Here is a 21,850-nt window from a genome sequence, read left to right as displayed (position 1 = left end):
AGTTCCAAATCGAAATTCAGGTGAATTTTCATTATTCAGAGATTTGGACGTATCCAAATTTCTGAATTACAACAGTTTGCCTGAAATTTGAATCAAATTCGAAAACAAAATTGGTTTAGAAAAACAAGAATAAAATAGCAAAAAAAAAGGAATAGCATTGAATAGACTATAAAAGAATATAATAGAAAATAATAGTCAAAAATAAAATAAAACAGAACGGATATAACCGTCTTCTGAAATTCAAATAGAAAATAAAAGAATAGAAAAAAATAGAATGAAACAGAATGAACATAACCGTCTTCTGAAATTCGAATAGACCAGTTCATGACAAGGGTGGTCTCAGCACACAATAGGGACAGTTCATGACAAGGGTGGTCTCAGCGCACAATAGGGACAGTTCATGACAAGGGTGGTCTCAGCGCACAATAGGGACAGTTCATGACAAGGGTGGTCTGAGCGCACAATAGGGGCAGTTCATGACAAGGGTGGTCTGAGCGCACAGTAGGGACAGTTCATGACAAGGGGGGTCTGAGCGCACAATAGGGGCAGTTCAGGACAAGGGTGGTCTGAGCGCACAATAGGGACAGTTCATGACAAGGGTGGTCTCAGCGCACAATAGGGACAGTTCATGACAAGGGTGGTCTGAGCGTACAATAGGGGCAGTTCATGACAAGGGTGGTCTGAGCGCACAATAGGGGCAGTTCAGGACAAGGGTGGTCTGAGCGCACAATAGGGGCAGTTCAGGACAAGGGTGGTCTCAGCGCACAATAGGGGCAGTTCAGGGCAGGGGTGCTCTGAGCACACAATAGGGGCAGTTCATGACAAGGGTGGTCTGAGCGCACAATAGGGGCAGTTCATGACAAGGGTGGTCTAAATGCACAATAGGGGCAGTTCAGAAAAAGGGTGGTCTGAGCGCACAATAGGGGCAGTTCAGGACAAGGGTGGTCTGAGGGCACAATAGGGACAGTTCATGACAAGGGTGGTCTCAGTGCACAATAGGGGCAGTTCAGGACAACGGTGGTCTGAGCGCACAATAGGGGCAGTTCAGGACAAGGGTGGTCTGAGCGCACAATAGGGACAGTTCATGACAAGGGTGGTCTGAGCGCACAATAGGGGCAGTTCATGACAAGGGTGGTCTGAGCACACAATAGGGGCAGTTCAGGACAAGGGTGGTCTGAGCACACAATAGGGACAGTTCAGGACAAGGGTGGTCTCAGCACACAATAGGGACAGTTCATGACAAGGGTGGTCTGAGCGCACAATAGGGACAGTTCATGACAAGGGTGGTCTGAGCACACAATAGGGGCAGTTCAGGACAAGGGTGGTCTCAGCGCACAATAGGGGCAGTTCATGACAAGGGTGGTCTGAGCGCACAATAGGGACAGTTCATGACAAGGGTGGTCTGAGCACACAATAGGGGCAGTTCATGACAAGGGTGGTCTGAGCGCGCAATAGGGGCAGTTCATGACAAGGGTGGTCTGAGCGCACAATAAGGGCAATTCATGGCAATCCGCAACATGCGGCTTCCAGGGACACTCACGATAGGCGGAATATAACCATCTTCTGAAATTCGAATAGAATAAATTAAAATTAGAATTTGATACTTTTCGATTCGGTCAAATTAAATTAAATTTGTCCAAATTCGAAAATGAATAAACAAAACTAAATGAATTCCAACAACGAATTAAACTAATTTAACGATTTTAACTAAACAAAATCATTTAATAAACAAAGTAAGTGTTTTCATTCTGCACGTCTATTTGTGTGTAGATGATTAGTAGCTGTTTTTAAAAACCACAAAAAAACAGACATAAGGTATTCTGTAAGTCATGTCACCTACCTCTACAAATACATTACTGTGAAATCATCATATACGTCGTATGTCAATGAACAGAACCACGAGGGAAGCATTTATTGTAAACACTAAACCTAAATAAAGAACACCAGATTTGTAGACTTGTGGATTTTCTTTTTTTATACCAAGAACCAAGATAGCATTCCTGGTATGTGATGAATGCAACATTTAAATACGACTGTTTATTTTAATGATAATAAATTGTGGTTTGGTTTATGTTTTTAAGGTTCATTTACAAAAAGAACTCCATGGATGCCAGAGTGTGGAAACATTTTGTCATCCAGGACCACCAGAGCATGCCGTAGCACATCAGCTTCTGCCCAACGCAAGAGTATCACCTTTGGAGGATTGAGACATTAATTCATGAGAAGTATGAAAGGCATTTCAAGTGTCCGTTTGCATCTTCCCTCCGGAGTGGTTTAGCTCAGCAGTGTATGAGATTGGATTCTAGCGTGGACCAAAAAAGGGTCCTGCACAGGGGCGGACTGACAACTCATGGGGCAATAGGGGATCATGGGGCCCCTGTGTCCTTGCCCAAACTCAAAAAAGCCTATGAAAAAAGGTACCAGGGGCATCTCATTGGGCCCCCTACTGACCACGGGCCGTCGGCAGTGCCCAAGTTTCCAAATGGTCAGTCCGCCCTTGGGATTCCTGCACCACATCAGTGTGAACCCAGGCTGATTGTGCAGATGAGGGAATCAAGCGATTCTGTTTCCTTCCACCGCAAATTGTATCATTTATTATTATTATTATACAGTATTTATAAAGCGCCAATAGTTCGCTCAGCGCTGTACATTATAATGGGGGACAGAACATGCGACAGTACAATAACAATACAATTCGATACACGAGGGGTTCGAGGGCCCTGCTCCTTGGAGCTTACAATCTAGGAGGGAGGGGATGGTGGCACAGGAGGAGATAGCTGTGGGGGATGGAGTGGTAGGAAGAGTGGAGGAGGTCGGCAATTAGCAGAGGGTGGGGTAGGCTTCCCTGAAGAGGTGGGTTTTGAGGGTGCGCTTAAAGTTTACGTTCATCTTCCGTAACATGTTACACCCAGGGGCGGACTGACCATTTGGAAATTGGGCACTGTCCAAGGGTTTGGGGTCAGTAGGGGGCCCCATGAGATGCCCCTGGTACCTTTTTCTTAGGCTTTTTTGAGTGTGGGTGAGGACACGAGGCCCCATGCTCCCCTATTGCCCGGGGGCCCCATGAGTTGTCAGTCCGCCCCTGGTTACACCCATATTCAGGGTGTAACGATCTGACCACGCCCCGATCCCCCCCCCCATCCCTGCTTTGACAGCTAGCAGGGATTTCTCCCCCTCCCCCGCTAGTTGTCAAATTCTAAAAAACGTGGTCAGCAGTGTCACCCACTCACATCATTCTGAGAGAGTCCCGGCAGCCTTAGCGGCTGTCAGCTTGTAGTCCTCAATGGACTACCAGTTCATCTGTAGACGGATGAAAAACAGACATCGATGAATCTTTACGGAAAGATCGATGTAAACAGATGATCATTTGTTTACATCCATCAACATCTTTGTTTGTTTTTTTTTCCCTTTAAACGGATCACAGGCCTATTTTTGTTCTGGTAAAAAAAACAAAACAGATGAAAAATGGATGTAAACAGTCGGATGAAAATGGACCACCTGTCCGTTTTCATCCAACCCCATCCAACAGACGGAAGGGGAATTGGTTCCCCCTCCGTCCCAATTTGGCGGATCGGATGTTGACGAGTATGTCCGTTTACATCCGCCGCTCCATAGAGAAGAATGGAGGTTCCGATCGGGTCCACCTTAAAAACGGGGAGGTAGACTCGATCGGAACGTCCGTGTGAACGAGCCCTAAAAAAAAAATGGAACACCCCGTGTGAAAGGATCCGAAGATGAATCTTTATTCATTTTTAAGCTACAGAGTACGTTTCCAATACATGCAAGCACTGATATTGTGGATGGGGATCATTAAGCGACCCTCTTACTTTGTACTCTATGGGCATAGGGATCGATCATAAAAAACAGAGCTCAGTGCGGCTTTCAGGGTCGCTAAGGGTCCTATTAAGTCAGAACTCCGGGCACAGCGTAATACAGCTCTGCATATTGTTCAGACGTTATTACATTTATTTTTAGATGCAAACAGAAAAAATCTATCCAACGTCAAATATTTCACATGCCGCTCCAGGCAAGATCAGGCTCCTCACTCCACAACGACATCTCAGGTGCTGGCTTGTCTCCACCGAATAAATTCATCGTATCAGCACCAGGGATGCCGCACATCGAGGTGCTAAATAATACTCTCTTTATTAAAATAACCAGCAGGAACAGGTTCTATTCTGACATACCACCTGACTTGTCCACACATCCCTATTGGCTGTGCCTTGGTTCTGGACTTCCTTGCGTTCCACGCTGGTTACAGCGTCCACCGCCGACTGCTGACAGGTACTCCACTCCATATTGGAAACCTCTGGCCACAGCACTTACCCTATAGAGGACATGCCCAAACGCCTCATCTGTGTACCTTCTAGTGAGTAGCTATTTGGCCATTTTATAAATAAATATTTTTAACATACTGCACTTAGGAGGCGCCCCCTTGGATCCTTTATATTTCTACAGAGTCTGCTTCACCGTATGGGGAGCTTACAGTTTTAGTGTCCATCCCTTTAAAACCGAACACATATTAACCCCTTGATGCCAACGTCACAGCTTACAGGAATAAATACTTTTAACATACTGCACTTAGGTGGCGCCCCCTTGGGTTCCTTTATATTTCTACAGAGTTTGCTTCACTCTATGGGGAGCTGACACCTTTAGCGTCCATCTCCCCCCCCCCCTCTGTTGGGGTTCCCCAAGGCTCTGTCCTCGGGCCCCTTCTCTTCTCCATCTACACCTCCTCCCTTGGCCAACTGGTACACTCCCATGGCTTCAACTACCACCTCTACACCAATGACACCCAAATATTCCTCTCTACCCCCCACCTCACCCCTTCAGTCTCTGCCCTAATCACCTGCCTACTGAACGACATATCAGACTGGATGTCACTCCATTTCCTCAAATTAAACCTTTCCAAAACCGAGCTCCTAGTTTTCCCCCCAGCCCGTGCCCCCCCCAACCATTCCATCACAACCAACAACGTTACCATCAGTCCCACCCCGCAAGCCAGAGTACTAGGTGTCATTCTAGACTCCAATCTGTCCTTCCAACCCCATGTCCAATCGCTTGCAAATTGATGCAGGCTCCAACCCGGCAACATCTCTAAAATATGTTCGTTCCTAACCCCAGACACTACTAAACTACTCGTTCACTCCATTATTATCTCACGTCTGGACTACTGCAACTCCCTCCTCACCGGCCTACGTCATCGCAGACTATCCCCGCTTCAGTCTATCCTGAACTCAGCGGCCAGACTCATCCACCTTACCAACCGCTCCACATCTGCCACCCCCCTCTGTAATTCCCTCCACTGGCTCCACCCCCCTCTACTGGCTCTACCCCCCTCTACTGGCTCTACTAACACAGACATACAAAGCCATTCATAACGCTGCCCCAAACTACCTCACTGACCTGATACCCAAATACCACCCAACCCGTCCTCACAAGATCTCCTACTCTCCAATTCTCTGGTCTCCTCCTCCCACTCCCGACTGCAGGACTTCTCCAGGTCTTCCCCCATCCTCTGGAACTCACTACCCCAATCCATCAGACTGTCACCTACCCTCCTCACCTTTAGGCGCACCCTGAAAACCCATCTCTTTAGGGAAGCCTACCCCGCCCTCACCTAATTGTCGATCTCCTCCACTCCTCCTACCACTCCATCCCCCACAGCTATATCCTTCTGTACCACCATCCCCTCCCTCCTAGATTGTAAGCTCCAAGGAGCAGGGCCCTCGAACCCCTCGTGTATTGAATTGTTAAGTATTGTCTCATGTTCTGTCCCCCACTATAATGTACAGCGCTGAGCAAACCTTTTGGCGCTATATAAATACTGTATAATAATAATAATCTTATGGACTTGACTATTCAGTACTGATCGATGTTCTGTTGTAACTTTACTTATTGTCATACCACTGAGCAATTGTCTTCTCGCAGCACCAAAACTTATTTTCCACATTCATTCGAATGGGCTGCCGTGCCTGCGTTTTTCATAAAAACATGGCCACAGGGTAAATCGCACAGTCTTTTTGACCATGTAATTTCCCTGCGGTTCCCACACCCACAAAAGCACTTTTGGGCTGAGATGCGTGGTAGGATTGCCACCTCATCCCTTTAAAACCGAACACATATTAACCCCTTGACGCCGACATCACACAAATATGCAGCCTCACAGAACTGGGCTTTTTTCCGTGGGGCCGCATATTTGCGCACAGCGCGCTCCAAGCACAAAGACCGGGTTGTCACTGAGAGCCCCGGGTCCCATTCTAACGATCGGGAACCAGGACTCCCAATTCCAGATCACATGATCGCTGTGATAGCCTCTGATTGGCTATCACAATGATCAGTCACTGTACAGCCCGACCCCCCTTGTTTTTTTTTTTTACTCTGTATGAATGGAGGAGAGAAATACATTGTATCTTTCTAACTCCTGGTATAGAGGGGGAAAAACTGTTTGTTAAAAAAAAAAGAAATATTTTTTATTTTATTTTTAAATATTTTAAAGAAAAAATACCTAGATCAAGGTTTGATCTAGTTCAGTGCTAGGGTAGTGTTTAGGTCAAGGTCAGGGTTTTTTTTTTTGTAATTGGTATCAGTGTCAGTTATGCAGGCCATAGACGTTTAGATTTTCGGACAAAAAAAAAAATCGGCCGATAAACGAACCATCGGTCGTTCTGTTGCCACCAATGATTGCGAATTTTGGCCATTTTTCCCAAATTTTCCAGCATGACTGATAAAAGAAATGAGGAGGAACTGGTAAAATCGGCCGATGCCATTGCCCGACTAATAGTGCGAAAATCGGCCGATTATTCTTTCGGGTGAAAAATCTGCCGATAAACGAACCGTCTATGGCCTGCATTAGTGTCAGTGTGCTTTAGGTAAAAAAAAAAAAAAACCAAAATGCACACTATTGTTTCTGGGCTGCACTAGAGGTACAAACAACATACACATATATGGTATCGCTGCGTTCGTCAAGAGCTGGAAAATTTATTTTGGGTTGTTCTTTGGTGGTAGGTTATGGCAGTAACGAGAAACACACAGCTAAATTTAAAAAAATATATATATTTTTTTTTTACTATTTTGGGACAGTTTTCCTTTGATAATAGAAAAAAAAAAATCAGGAGATATCCATTACCATTTACCACCAAATGAAAGCCCAATTTGTATAATTCACCTGGATGTACAAAGTAGTTGTGATGATACCTTGGCCTCAGAGACTCCACTCTCTCCTGGCTCTCTTCCTATCACAACGCTCCTTCTGTGTTACCTATAACGCTGCCACCTCCCCCTCGCTCCCCCTCTCTGTTGGGGTTCCTCAAGGTTCTGTCCTCGGGCCCCTTCTTTTCTCCATCTACGCTTCCTCCCTTGGCCAACTCATACACTCCCACGGCTTCAACTACCATATCTATGCCGACGACACGCAAATCTGTCGACCCCCCCACCTCACCCCTTCAGTCTCCGCCAGAATCACTAGCCTTCTGAACGACATACTGGATGTCACTCTACTTCCTCAAACTGAACCTCTCCAAATCCGAGCTCCTAGTGTTCCCCCCCCCCCAACTTCTCCATCACGACCAACAATGCCACCATTAGTCCCTCCCCGCAAGCCAGAGTACTAGGTGTCATCCTAGACTCCAATCTGTCTTTCCAGCCCCAGGTCCAACCACTGACAAACTCATGTAGACTTCACCTCTGCAACATCTCCAAAATATGACCGTTCCTAACCCCAGAAACCACTAAGCAGCTCATCCACTACCTCATCATATCACGACTCAACTACTGCAACTCCCTCCTCGCCGGCCTACCCCAACACAGGCTATCCCTGCTTCAGTCGATCCTGAATACTGCAGTCAGACTCATCCACCTTACCAACCGCTCTGTTTCCGCCACCCCCCTCTGTCATTCCCTCCACTGGCTTCTGATTGCCCAACAGATCAAATTCAAAATGCTAACATTAACGTACAAAGCTGTCCATAATTCTGCCCCAAACTACATCACCGACCTGATATCCAAATACCACCCAACCTGTACTCTCCGCTCCTCACAAGACCTCCTTCTCTCTAGTTCCCTGGTCTCCTCCTCCCATACTCGCCTCCAGGACTTCTCCAGAGCCTCACCCATCCTCTGGAACTCCCTACCCCAATCCATCAGACTATCACCTACTCTCCTCACCTTTAGGCGCACCCTGAAAACCCACCTCTTCAGGGAAGACTATCCTGCCCCCTGATAATTGCCGACCTCCTCCACTCTTCCTACCACCCCATCCCCCACAGCTATTCCTCCCGTACCACTATCCCCTCCCTCCTAGATTGTAAGCTCCAAGGAGCAGGGCCCTCGAACCCCTCATGTATCGCATTGTATTGTTATTGTATTGTCTCATGTACTGTCTCCCATTGTAATGTACAGCGCTGAGTGAACTGTTGGTGCTATATAAATCCTGTATAATAATAATAATAATAATACGATGGACAGTTTTACTAACGCATGTTAACGTTGCAAAATTGTGCTTAGGCATGAAGATTTGTTTTACCCTTAGGCATGAAGGGGTTAATGACAGGTTCTGTGGCTGATTAATGTAGTAATTAAACTCACTTGGTGCCTTATCTGCATTAAATTAACCTCAGAGCCTGTGTCATTAATATGTGTTCAGATTATCAGATGGTATGGGATGCGGTGGAAAACCTTTGCATGGGGTTCCACCCAGAATGAATGGCAGCCCCGCGTGTCTTGTAAGAGCAGAGCGATTCGGCTGCGGGTGGTTGCGAGTGCAGGAACAGATGAGATTCCCGCACAGTATGAACCAGGGCTAAATGCCTTGAACCATCCATAACACGCGGTGCCTTGAACCAATATTTGCAATGCACACAGTTGGGGGTGCTTTCAGAGCGCCATGGTCACTTGAAAGTGGGTATAAATCTGAAATTCTAAAATTCTGCCATGGCCGTAAAGCAAAGCACCACTGTAGGCTGGCCACCTCATCCCTTTAAACCTGAACACATATTAACCCCTTGGCGCCGGCGCCTCCCGGCCCTTTAAGGGTTTCAGAAGCCGGGAGGTGGGGCGGGGTTTTAGGGTCATGTGGCCACCATGATTCGCTGTCACAGCGGTCACATGATTGGGAAAGGTCCCGATCGAAAGAGGAGATCGGGACCTTTGCGTGAGTACCAAACGTGAAACGCAGAGCGCGCGCTCTCAGCACATTTGTTTTTTTTTTTAATAGAACGCAAATGTGCGGCCGCTCAGCGTCTAGGCCCAGACGCCGGGAGGCCGCACATTTGCGTTCGGCCGACACCAAGAGGTTAAGTACACAGGTTCTGCGGCTGATTAAGGTGCTACTTAAACTCACTTAGAGCTTTTTCAGCTTTAACTTCTGCAGGCCATACATGGATCGAATTCCAAACAAATTTTCTTAAGAAAAATTTTGTGCGTTTTGTAATGCGATGGTGCCGCCATTGATTTTGAAATTCAACCTATCAAGCCGCCCCTCCATCCCTACTGTGATCGTTAAATCTCAGTACTTGGTAGGCAAAAATACAAATCCTTTGGCAAGCAAAACAGCCCTCATTTATACAGTATTCCATTTGTGTATTTTGCCATTTGCCTGGAGTTCAGCTTTAATCCCATTTTCTTGCAATGAACAATATTTTATATGTACATTTTTTCCATTATGACAACATTCCTTTTACAAACAAAAACTAATTCCACATACCATTTGTTGTCTCCATATTTGAGCTGTATTGCCACAAGATTAATTAAGAATCTTCATCCACGGCAGGCGGTATCAAACCTAGAAGAATAAAAATAAAGTTTTGTTAAAATGCCTGTTCTATGAGAGCCTTCGTACATTCTCCTATTGGTTTCTGTGGACAACACCGGCACACTTCTTCCCAGGTCCAGGGTTAGCCACAGCGAGCCCAGGGGCAGACTGACCATTTGGAAACTCAGGCACTGCCTGAGGGCCCGGGGTCAGTAGGGGGCCCCATGAGATGCCCCTGGTACCTTTTTCATAGGCTTTTTTGAGTTTGGGCAAGGACACAGGGGCCCCATGATTCCCTATTGCCTGGGGGCCCCATGAGTTTTCAGTCCGCCCCTGAGCGAGCCATAACATTTCAACCTTTCAGTAGAGAAATGACAGCTGAACTCTAAGGTCCCTTTCACACAGGCGTTCCGTATGTCCATTCTTCATCTGTCCATTTACGGATGAAAAATGGACACCTGTGTATTTCTAGTATTTCTATGGACTAGCAGATGTAAACAGATAATCATCTGTTTACATCCGATAATGTCCGTATCTGTTAACATCGGCTTTTTTGAACGGAAGAAAACCCTATTTTTCTTCCTAAAAAAAAAAAAAAACACAGAACGGGTGAAAAACTGGTGTAAACGGATGAAAAACAGATGTAAGTGGATGAAAAACGGATGTAAACTGATCCGTTTTTCTTTGAAAAAACATGACTGAACTGATGAAAAAAAACCCAGACCTTATCTATTAACATCTCTTTTTTTGAATGGATGAAAACCCTATTTTTCTTCCGTAAAAAAAAAAAACCAAGAAAACAGAACAGGCGACAAATGGATGTACAGTTGTGTTCAAAATAATAGCAGTGTGTTGAAAAAAGTGAATAAAGCTCAAAATCCTTCTAATAGCTTTTATTTCCATCCACACAAATGCATTGGGAACACGACACATTCTATTCCAAATCAAAACATGAAGAAAAATACATCAAATTTGTGTTGTTCCTCGAAAAAAATTGAAGAAAAGTGAATATTAGACGGTTCAAAAAAAATCGCAGTGTTTGTATTCTTCTTTACAAACTCAAACATTCACTATATAAACTGACAAATGTTTGAAGATTTTGCTTTCCTTTGAATGACTTCATGAATATTTGGTTGTAGTCGCACTGTTTCTGAGAACTGCTGTACATCTGTGTTGCATGGAGTCCCCCAACTTCTGGCCCCTGTGATCAGGTATTCCAGCCCAGGATGATTGGACTACATTCCACAGTTCTTCTCTATTTCTTGGTTTTGCCTCAGAAACTGCATTTTTGATGTCACCCCACAAGTTTTCTATTGGATTAAGATCCGGGGATTGGGCTGGCCACTCCATAACGTCAATCTTGTTGGTCTGGAACCAAGATGTTGCACGTTTACTGGTGTGTTTGGGGTCGTTGTCTTGTTGGAACGCCCATTTCAAGGGCATTTCCTCTTCAGCATAAGGCAGCATGACCTCTTCAAGTATTCTGATGTATTCAAACTGATCCATGATCCCTGGTATGCGATAAATAGGCCCAACACCGTAGTATGAGAAACATCCCCATATCATGATGCTTGCACCACCATGCTTCACTGTCTTCACAGTGTACTGTGGCTTGAATTCAGTGTTTGGGGGTCGTCTGACAAACTTTCTCCGCCCACTAGACCCAAAAAGAACAATCTTACTTTCATCAGTCCACAAAATGTTGCGCCATTTCTCTTTAGGGCAGTCAATGTGCTCTTTGGCAAATTGTAACCTCTTCAGCACGTCTCTTTTCCAACAGTGGGACTTTGTGGGGGCTTCTTGCAGATAGCTTGGCTTCACATAGGTGTCTTCTAATTGTAACAGTCCTCACAGGGAACGTCACACCTTCTTTCATCTTCCTGGAGCTGATTGTTGGCTGAGTCCGCGCCATTTTGGCTATTCTTCTATCCATTCCAATAGTAGTTTTTCGCTTTCTTCCACGTCTTTCAGGTTTTGGTTGCCATTTTAAAGCATTTGCGATCATTTTAGCTGAGCAGCCGATCATTTTCTGCACTTCTTTATATGTTTTCCCCTCTCCAATCAACTTTTTAATCAAGGTACGCTGTTCTTCTTAACAATGTCTGGAACGACCCATTTTCCTCAGAATTTCAGAGCGAAATGCACTGTAACCAGCATGTCCAACATTTGCTGCCTTCCTTCCTTAAATAAGGGCAATAATTGCCACCTGTTTTTCAAAGAATGAATGACCTCACTAATAGAACTCCACACTGCTATTATTTTGAACACGCCCCTTTCAATGAGTGATTCAATGACACAGAATCAGCAGCATGCATGTCATGACTGTTGGGTCTGTTGGATTTCTATTATTCTACTACACCTGCTAGGAAATTATTTGCCATGTAGAAATATCATTTCTACCAAAAACAGTGATTGATCCGGTTAGTGATGTCTGACTGCTATTATTTTGAACACAACTATACATGGGTGAAAACGGATGAAAAAAAACGGATGTAAACTGATCTGTTTTTTCTTTGAAAACTGATGAACTGATGAAAAAAATGGAACGCCCGTCTGTAAGGACCCTAAGTGGATGCTGAAGGCAACAGCATTTCTTTCCTCCACTTTTTATCCATGATTACATTTGTTCCCGGAGAATTGATTGGCTTTGTCCTCCCTGGCTGAGCCCACGTGATGCGATGGTTATATTTTAAGAGCCAAGACTTCTGACTCCAATAAACGCAGCCAACAGAATACCAGTTTGTCCTGATAGCTTCCACCTACAAATCTTTTCCAGCCAGGAGTAAAGCCTGCAATAAAATGCTTCACAGGTGCCTAATTGTATGGAAATAACGGTTACGTCTAAAAAAATAAATAAATAAAGCAAAGTAGGTAGAACAGCCTGTTCCAGGCGCAGTGAGTGCGTTTGTGACATCTTGTCCGGGGTTATGCAGCCTTCATTCAACAGCTAAGCAGCCCCCACATGTCACACTGACTTGGGTGGTGAATTTGTCACCTCTGATGTATTCAGCAGAATAAATGAACATAACAAGGTCAAGGAAACACACAGGTCTGAATGCGTACTGCCAGCATTTCCAATTGTGCTTTACAAGAAACATCATTCTCTGAGTCAGAGGCGTACAGTGTGCAATGCCAAGACCAGAGTGACACAACCACACATGCAATACCAGACCCTCCAGATGTACTATGGTACCCGGCACAGGTTTTTAACCCCTCGTCCTCTGGAGGATTTACCCCCACTTCTTGACCAGGCCATTTTTTGTGTTACGCCGCTTCGTTACTTTAACTGACAATTGCGCGGTCATGCAATGCCGCACACCCACAAGAAATTTGCATCCTTTTTTCCCATGAATTGAGCTTTCTTTTGGTGGTATTTGATCGCCTGTGCGGTTTTAATTTTTTGTGCTATAACCAAAAAAGACCGACAATTTGAGAAAAAAAACAATATTTTGGACTTTTTGCTATTAAACATGTCCAGTAAAAAATTTTGAAAAAAATCAAATTTTGTCATAAATTTAAGCCAAAATTTATTCTGCAACATGCCTTTGCTAAAAAAAATCCCAATACGCGTAAATTAATTGGTGTATCTGAAAGTTATAGCTACAAAATGGTGAGAAAAAAAACGAGTTGTTTTTTTTTTTTACTACTAGTAATTGCGGTGATCAGCAACTTTTAGCAGGACTGCGGCGGGCAGTCTTCCTCCCCATCATTGTTGGTAATCACCGGGCGTCGTTGGGTAATCACCGGCTGGGACCCGGTGATTGACATCCGCGGCCACGTATATATACGTGATTTTGTGCACCTGTGCCGCCATGTAGCAGTATATCTGCTATACGGCGGTGGGTAAGCGGTTAAAGCGGAACTCCACTGAAACATAAAAACAAAAAAAAAATGAAAAATAGCATATTAAACGACAAAATAGAAAGCAGCTTTGGGTCTATTCGGTTGTTCTGCAGGCAGGCAGGCAGGCAGGCTGGCAAGTATGCTGGGAAATATTTTGTTTGCTTGAGATGTGCATTGTCCTTCAATGTGCACCTTGTTGTAAAGGCAAGTTCTAGGTTGGGGCAGTTGCCATTTTTGGTGCAGTTGGTTGAATTGGTCAGGCAATGCACTGGACGCCTTCGCTGCCATTGTGCTATTGCTGGGCATCACATCCTGTGCCTTTAAGGAGGGGCTCCCTCCAGGCACACCTGCCCATAATCTATCCATTATTATATGTTCGCCAACTATGGAGACTTTGAAAATTCTAGAGTTAGGACCGCAGTACACAGAGGTCCCTTGACGCGGGCACTGCGGCTTACGCATATATTTGCAAATATAGTTAGACAGGGTCGATTCAGCCAGGGTGACTGGTAAATGTTCTGGGAAATCTTTTGTTTGCTCGTGATGTGCGTTGCCCTTCCATGTGCTTCTTTCTGTAAAGGCTAGTTACATAGTTAGTCTGGCTGAAAAAAAAAAAAAAAATGCCCATCTAGTTCAACCACAAAAAAAAAAAAAAAGTTATAATCCTACACCCACAGTTGATCCAGAAGAAGGCAAAAAAACAGCAGGGAAAAAATTATTTCCTGATCCCCCCGAGAGGCAATCGGATATTCCCTGGATCAACTTTACCTATAAATGTTATATCCAGTTATATTCTGTGTATCCAAGAAAGAATCCAGGACTTTCCTACAGCAATCCACTGAGCTGGCCACAACCAACTCTTGAGGGAGTCTATTCCACATTTTCACAGCTCTTACTGTGAAGAAACCTTTCCATGTTTGGAGATTAAATTTCTTTTCGTCCAGACATAAAGAGCGCCCCCTTGTCCTCTGTGATGACCTCAGGGTGAATAACTACACCGAGTTCACTATATGAACCACTGATGTATTATACATGGAGATCATATCCCCCCTTGTGTATTATACATGGAGATCATATCCCCCCTTGTGTATTATACATGGAGATCATATCCCCCCCTTGTGTATTATACATGGAGATCATACCCCCCCCCTTGTGTATTATACATGGAGATCATATCCCCCCTTATGTATTATACATGGAGATCATATCCCCCCCCTTATGTATTATACATGGAGATCATATCCCCCTTATGTATTATACATGGAGATCATATCCCCCTTTACGTATTATACATGGTGATCATATCCCCCTTATGTATTATACATGGAGATCATATCCCCCCTTATGTATTATACATGGAGATCATATCCCCCTTATGTATTATACATGGAGATCATATCCCCCCCTTATGTATTATACATGGAGATCATATCACCCCCTTATGTATTATACATGGAGATCATATCCCCCCCTTATGTATTATACATGGTGATCATATCCCCCCTTATGTATTATACATGGAGATCATATCCCCCCTTATGTATTATACATGGAGATCATATCCCCCTTATGTATTATACATGGAGATCATATCCCCCTTATGTATTATACATGGAGATCATATCCCCCCTTATGTATTATACATGGAGATCATATCCCCCCCTTATGTATTATACATGGAGATCATATCCCCCTTTACGTATTATACATGGTGATCATATCCCCCTTATGTATTATACATGGAGATCATATCCCCCCTTATGTATTATACATGGAGATCATATCCCCCTTATGTATTATACATGGAGATCATATCCCCCCTTATGTATTATACATGGAGATCATATCCCCCCCTTATGTATTATACATGGAGATCATATCACCCCCTTATGTATTATACATGGAGATCATATCCCCCCCTTATGTATTATACATGGTGATCATATCCCCCCTTATGTATTATACATGGAGATCATATCCCCCCTTATGTATTATACATGGAGATCATATCCCCCTTATGTATTATACATGTTGATCATGTTGGGATGGTTGCCATTTTTTTTGCACAGTTGCTGGAACAGCCAACAATTTACATTGCTTTAAACCTGCTGTCATTATTTTTGTCCCACATAGGGAACTTCTCTCATTGTGGCATTTTTTATCTATTCTCATCCTTTTTTTTTTTCCCCAACTTCCCAAATCCCAGACTTTACGTGTCAAAGTTTTACAAACTGCAAAACATAGCAATAAAATTGGGCAAAAAAAACCCTACAAAATAAAAGGCAGGTATTTCATAGACCTTCTGGCTAGGTTCACATCAATGCGGGTGGTGCCGCTGCGGATCAACACAAAAATCCGTGCAGCCGCACCACCCACACAAAGGAATGCGGACCCAAGGTTGGGTGCCATTACTTCTAATGGCACGCCGCCTGCACTGGAAAATGCAACCATACTGGGAACCGAGGTTCCCATGAGGGCTGCGTTTTCCAAAGAAGTGCGGGGACTTCTTCCCTGCGTGTCACGGGCATGGGAGTCCATTCAAATGAATGGGCTCTCGTGCCCGTGCAAAACGCTGCCCGCACGGCCGCGGATATTTGAACTGCGTTTTCCGAGGAAGCGCAGGGATTTCTTCCATAAGCCTAGGTTCACATCTGTGTGGGTGGTGCCGCTGCGGATCCGCATGAAAATCCGTGCAGCTGCACCACCCGCGCAAAGAATTGCTGAATAACCTGCGGTCAGTTGCTATTAGTTCTAATGGCACGCCGCCCGCACTGGGAAACACAACCGTACTGAGAACCGAGGTTCCCATGCGGGCTGCGTTTTCCAAAGAAGTGCAGGGACTTCTTGCCTTGCGTGTCACGGGCACGGGAGTCCATTGAAATGAATGGGCTCTCGTGCCCGTGCAAAACGCGGCCCGCATGGCCGCATAGATGTGAACCAGGGGCGAGGCACGGGAGTCCATTGAAATGAATGGGCCCTCGTGCCCGTGCAAAACGCTGCCTGCACGGTCGTGGATATTTGAACTGCGTTTTCCGAGGAAGCGCAGAGATTTCTTCCATAACCCTAGGTTCACATCTGTGTGGGTGGGGCCGCTGCGGATCCGCACGAAAATCCGTGCAGCTGCACCACCCGCACAAAGAATTGCTGAAGAACCTGTGGTCAGGTGCTATTAGTTCTAATGGCACGCCGCCCGCACTGGAAAGCACAACCGAACTGAGAACCAAGGTTGCCATGAGGGCTGCGTTTTCCAAAGAAGTGCAGGGACTTCTTGCCTTGCGTGTCACGGGCACGGGAGTCCATTCAAATGAATATGCTCTCGTGCCCGTGCAAAACGCGGCCCGCACGGCCGCATAGATGTGAACCGGGGGTGAGGCACGGGAGTCCAATCAAATTAATGGGCTCTTATGTCTGTGCAAAACGCAGCCCACACTGGGAATCACAACCGTACTGGAAACAGAGGTTCCCATGAGGGCTGCGTTTTCCAAAGAAGTGCAGGGACTTCTTTCCTTGCGTGTCACGGGCACGGCAGTCCATTCAAATGAATGGGCTCTCGTGCCCGTGCAAAACATTGCCCGCACGGCTGCGGATATTTGAACTGCGTTTTCCGAGGAAGCGCAGTGATTTCTTCCATAACTCTAGGTTCACATCTGTGTGGGTGGTGCCGCTGTGGATCCGCACAAAAATCTGTGCAGCTGCACCACCCGCACAGAGAATTGCTGAAGAACCTGCGGTCGGGTGCCATTACTTCTAATGGCACACCCCCCGCACTGGGAAACACAACCGTACTGAGAACCGAGGTTCCCGTGCGGGCTGCGTTTTCCAAAGAAGTGCAGGGACTTCTTGCCTTGCGTGTCACAGGCACGGGAGTCCATTCAAATGAATGGGCTCTTGTGCCCGTGCAAAACGCGGCCCGCACGGCTGCATAGATGTGAACCAGGGGTGAGGCACGGGAGTCCATTCAAATGAATGGGCTCTTGTGCCCGCGCAAAATGCGGCCCACACTGGGAATCACAACCGTACTGGGAACAGAGGTTCCCATGAGGTCTGCGTTTTCCGAAGACGCACAGGGACATCTTCCCTTGGGCACCGTAGTTCATTCAAATGAATGGGCTCTCGTGTCCATGCAAAACGTGGCCTGCACGGCTGCATAGATGTGAACCAGGGGCGATGCACGGGAGTCCTTTCAAATGAATGGGCTCTTGTGCCCACGCAAAACGCGGCCCACACTGGGAATCACAACCGTACTGGGAACAGAGGTTCCCATGAGGGCTGCGTTTTCCGAAGAAGTGCAGGGACTTCTTTCCTTGCGTGTCACGGGCACGGTAGTCCATTCAAATGAATGGGCTCTCGTGCCCGTGCAAAACGTGGCCCACATGGCCGCAGAGATGTGAACCAGGGGCAAGGCACTGGAGTCCATTTGAGTGAATGGGCTCTTGTGCCCGCGCAAAACGCGGCCCACACTCGGAATGACAACCGTACTGGGAACAGAGGTTCCCATGAGGGCTGCGTTTTCCGAAGACGCACAGGGACATCTTCCCTTGGGCACCGTAGTTCATTCAAATGAATGGGCTCTCGTGTCCACGCAAAACGTGGCCCGCACTGCCGCAGATATGTGAACCGGGGGCCATACCTAGGCCCCTTCAGCAGAAACCAGCATTATCCTTTTGATACAAATCTGCACCAATGCGATCGCACAACCCCGGCGAGCCTTGCGGCATTGACATAAAAAACAACCTCATCTTCCTTGGAAGCCTGACACGCTATAATTAATATTGTGTATTATAGATTTCAGCTGCACCTGTGTTGGAAAGCCACACGCATGTTCGATGACAGAGTCCACGCTTGCCGAGTCTTCCATAACAATGCAGCTGAAAGGAGTCAATGAATATTGATCAACTTTTTGTGCCGACAGATACATTGTGTCATGTTGCAATATCAACCCCCCCCCCCCCCGAGGATCGACACGTAGGATATTCAGGATATTCAGGGTAACACGCTATACCTGCTGCCACATAAGTAGACCATCAAAAATTAGCATAGCATATATAACGAGCCCACATAAAAGAGACTGAAAGAAGAAATGAGATGCAATTACTTGCCCCGTGTGCCAACGAATGTATAATCTAGTCTAAAATGAGGCAAAGGAAGAAAAAAAAAGAGAAAGAAAAACACATTAACAACTGCTCATTAACACTCTCGCAGCCCTCGCCGCGCTCCAGGCTGCCTGCTTTCGTCTGCAATGCAGTCAGTTTAGGAGCGGAGAGGGGAAGGGGATCCGTGGTGGGAAACAGACAAATCACATTTTCAGGAAAATTATAAAATGCCTTCTGATATTGCCATTCTCCTACCTTCATGGCCGGGAAAAGACTTTTTTCCGTCACCCTCGCGGATACAGATGATACCATGGCAAGTCAATGTATTGTGCGAAGGGGGTGGTGGGGGGGGGACTGTGTACAAGAGCCTGTTATGTGTGTTCTCCCAATTAACAGGCTCTGTCAGGTGACCAGTGACCTTCAGCGCTACGCAAATAAAAGATTTTCTTTTTTCGGGAGAAAGTAATATATAGACAGAGCTACAGTACTACTGAAGGCTGGTAAGCAATGTTTGTATGGAAAACAGACACAGAATATAACCCTACTAGTAAAATACAAGCTATTCGTAGAGGAAAATCTATAGGAAACTCATTAAAATGTATTTTTTTTCCCCAAATTGCCACTGCATTTGCAGCATTAAAGGATAAACCCATCACGGTCAACCACTTTGCATCATCTTACTCCTTCCCCCCCCCCCTCAACAAAACAAAATAAATATATATTGAAATAAATTAAATACTTGTGAGCTATTTATTATAATTTGAGAAGGTTTGCTGCCATTAATCACATCCTCAATGTGTGTATAAAAAGAAAATAAATAAAGGGCGGCACAGTGGCTTAGTGGTTAGCACAGCTGCCTTGCAGTAAATGGGTCATGGGTTCGATTCCCGACCATGGTGCCACCTGCATGGAGTTTGCATGTTCTCCCTGTGCCTGCGTGGGTTTCCCCCGGGTGCTCTGGTTTCCTCCCACACTCCAAAGACATGCTGGTAGGTTCATTGGATCCTGTCTAAATTGTCCCTAGTATGTGTATGTATGAATGTGAGTTAGGGACCTTAGATTGTACGCCCCTTGAGGGTTAGGGACTGATGTGAATGTACAATATATATGTAAAGTGCTGCGTAAATTGACAGTGCTATATAAGTACCTGAAATAAATAAATAAATGTTGTGCTTCTAATTAATGTTAATAAATGTGTATCAACCAGGGGCAGACTGACAACTCATGGGGCCCCTGGGCAATAGGGGATCATGGGGCCCCTGTGTCCTTGCCCAAACTCAAAAAAGCCTATGAAAAAGGTACCTTAGGCATCTCCTGGGGCCCCCTACTGACCCCAGGCCCTCGGGCAGTGCCCGAGTTTCCAAATGGTCAGATTGCCCCTGGTATCAACTTATACTCTATTATAATATAAAGGGATCCAAATATTGACAATCCATCCAAAGCCAACGATATATTTTGGATCACTTTATTTTCAATATTGGGATTGTCACTATTTCTTCATCACCAGAGACTTTCTTTGTTTATTAATCCACTTTATATTTATTTTTGGATCACAAAATTGTTTTTTTAATTGGGATTGTCACCATTTATTTTTCACCAGAGATGTTATTTAGTTTTTATAAATTTGTTTTTTGAGTAATATATTTAGGTGGCACTTATTGATTTTTTCACATTTATTATGTTTTAATTCGCAGTATTTATAATAGAGTATAAGCTGACACACATTATTAACATTAATTATGAGCGCAACATTTATTTAAAAATAAATATTTATTATCTATCTATCTATCTATCTCTATATATCGATCTCTTTATATCTCTCTCTCTCTCAAAATGCTGCGGAAAACGCTTAGGTGGGAACCTAGGGTTAAGAAAAAAAAAGTATTCTAAAAATATATAATATATAAAAAAAAAAAAATAATTATATATATATATATTTTTTATTTTTTTTTAATTATTTATTTTTTATATATTATATATTTTTAGAATACTTTTTTTTTCTTAACCCTAGGTTCCCACCTAAGCATTTTCCACAGCATTTTGCTTTTCTGCAGAAACACAGTACAGTCCATTTAACATGATTTCCTATGGGACATGTTCACATCTCCGCGTTTTCACCCGCTGCGTTTTTTGGAAAGGGTCAGGGACTTTATTCAACGCAAAAAGTTGCGTTTTTGGTTCTATAGACTTCAATGGAAATGCTGCAGAAAAGCATGTCGTGCGTTTTCATGCCTTTTTGATGTGTTTTGTGTTTTAAATCTGTCTAGCAACAAGAAAAAAAAATGACAAAAAACCTCCTGCAAAATGCATCAAAAATGTGGCAAAAACGCAAGATGCAATGCAGAAATGGCTAAAATGCAACCTGCATAGGTGTGAACCTAGCCTAAAGGGTTAATGTAATACTAAAGGCTTGATTTTTTTAATCTTTAAAAAAGCTGCTTTTGCACAGAGCAGCCCTGACCCTCCTCTTCTTGGGTCCCACCCTAATACTACTGGATCCTCCCCCAATCTGAGTGCCCAATGGTTTTGCACAGAGCAGCCCTGACCCTCCTCTTCTTGGGTCCCACCCTAACACTCCTGGATCCTCCCCCGATCTGAGTGCCCAATGGTTTTGCACAGAGCAGCCCTGACCCTCCTCTTCTTGGGTCCCACCCCAACACTCCTGGATCCTCCCCCGATCTGAGTGCCCAATGGTTTTGCACAGAGCAGTCCTGATCCTCCTCTTCTTGGGTCCCACCCTGACACTCCTGGATCCTCCCTCGATCTGAGTGCCCAATGGTTTTGCACAGAGCAGCCCTGATCCTTATGTATTATACATGGTGATCATTCCCCCCTTATGTATTATACATGGAGATCATATCCCCCCTTATGTATTATACATGGATATCATATCCCCCCTTATGTATTATACATGGAGATCATATCCCCCCTTATGTATTATACATGGAGATCATATCCCCCCCTTATGTATTATACATGGAGATCATATCCCCCCCTTATGTATTATACATGGAGATCATATCCCCCCCTTATGTATTATACATGGAGATCATATCCCCCCCTTATGTATTATACATGGTGATCATATCCCCCCCTTATGTATTATACATGGAGATCATATTCCCCCTTATGTATTATACATGGAGATCATATCCCCCCTTAT

The 21,850-nt window shown here is 44.9% G+C and overlaps 1 protein-coding gene across 1 annotated transcript in view; it reads right to left on the bottom strand.

Annotated features, from left to right (window-relative positions):
- Positions 1 to 19,045, bottom strand: part of KANK4 (KN motif and ankyrin repeat domains 4) — a 146,199-nt gene extending 127,154 nt beyond the window's left edge. Inside the window, exons 1-2 of the mRNA XM_089654667.1 lie at positions 18,943 to 19,045; positions 9,704 to 9,781 (exon numbers count right to left, since the gene is read on the bottom strand). Coding sequence (XP_089510793.1) covers positions 9,704 to 9,719 — 16 coding nt within the window. The 5' untranslated portion in view covers positions 9,720 to 9,781; positions 18,943 to 19,045. The remainder of the gene's footprint in view (positions 1 to 9,703; positions 9,782 to 18,942) is intronic.
- Between the last annotated feature and the right edge of the window lie 2,805 nt (positions 19,046 to 21,850).

This window comes from Staurois parvus, unplaced genomic scaffold (assembly GCF_062004578.1).
Source record: "Staurois parvus isolate SC_StPar_1 unplaced genomic scaffold, SC_StPar_1.0 ptg000786l, whole genome shotgun sequence".
Classification (NCBI taxonomy): domain Eukaryota; kingdom Metazoa; phylum Chordata; class Amphibia; order Anura; family Ranidae; genus Staurois; species Staurois parvus.
The sequence above is the reverse complement of the archived record's forward strand: the minus strand, read 5'-3'. Positions and strand labels throughout refer to the sequence as shown.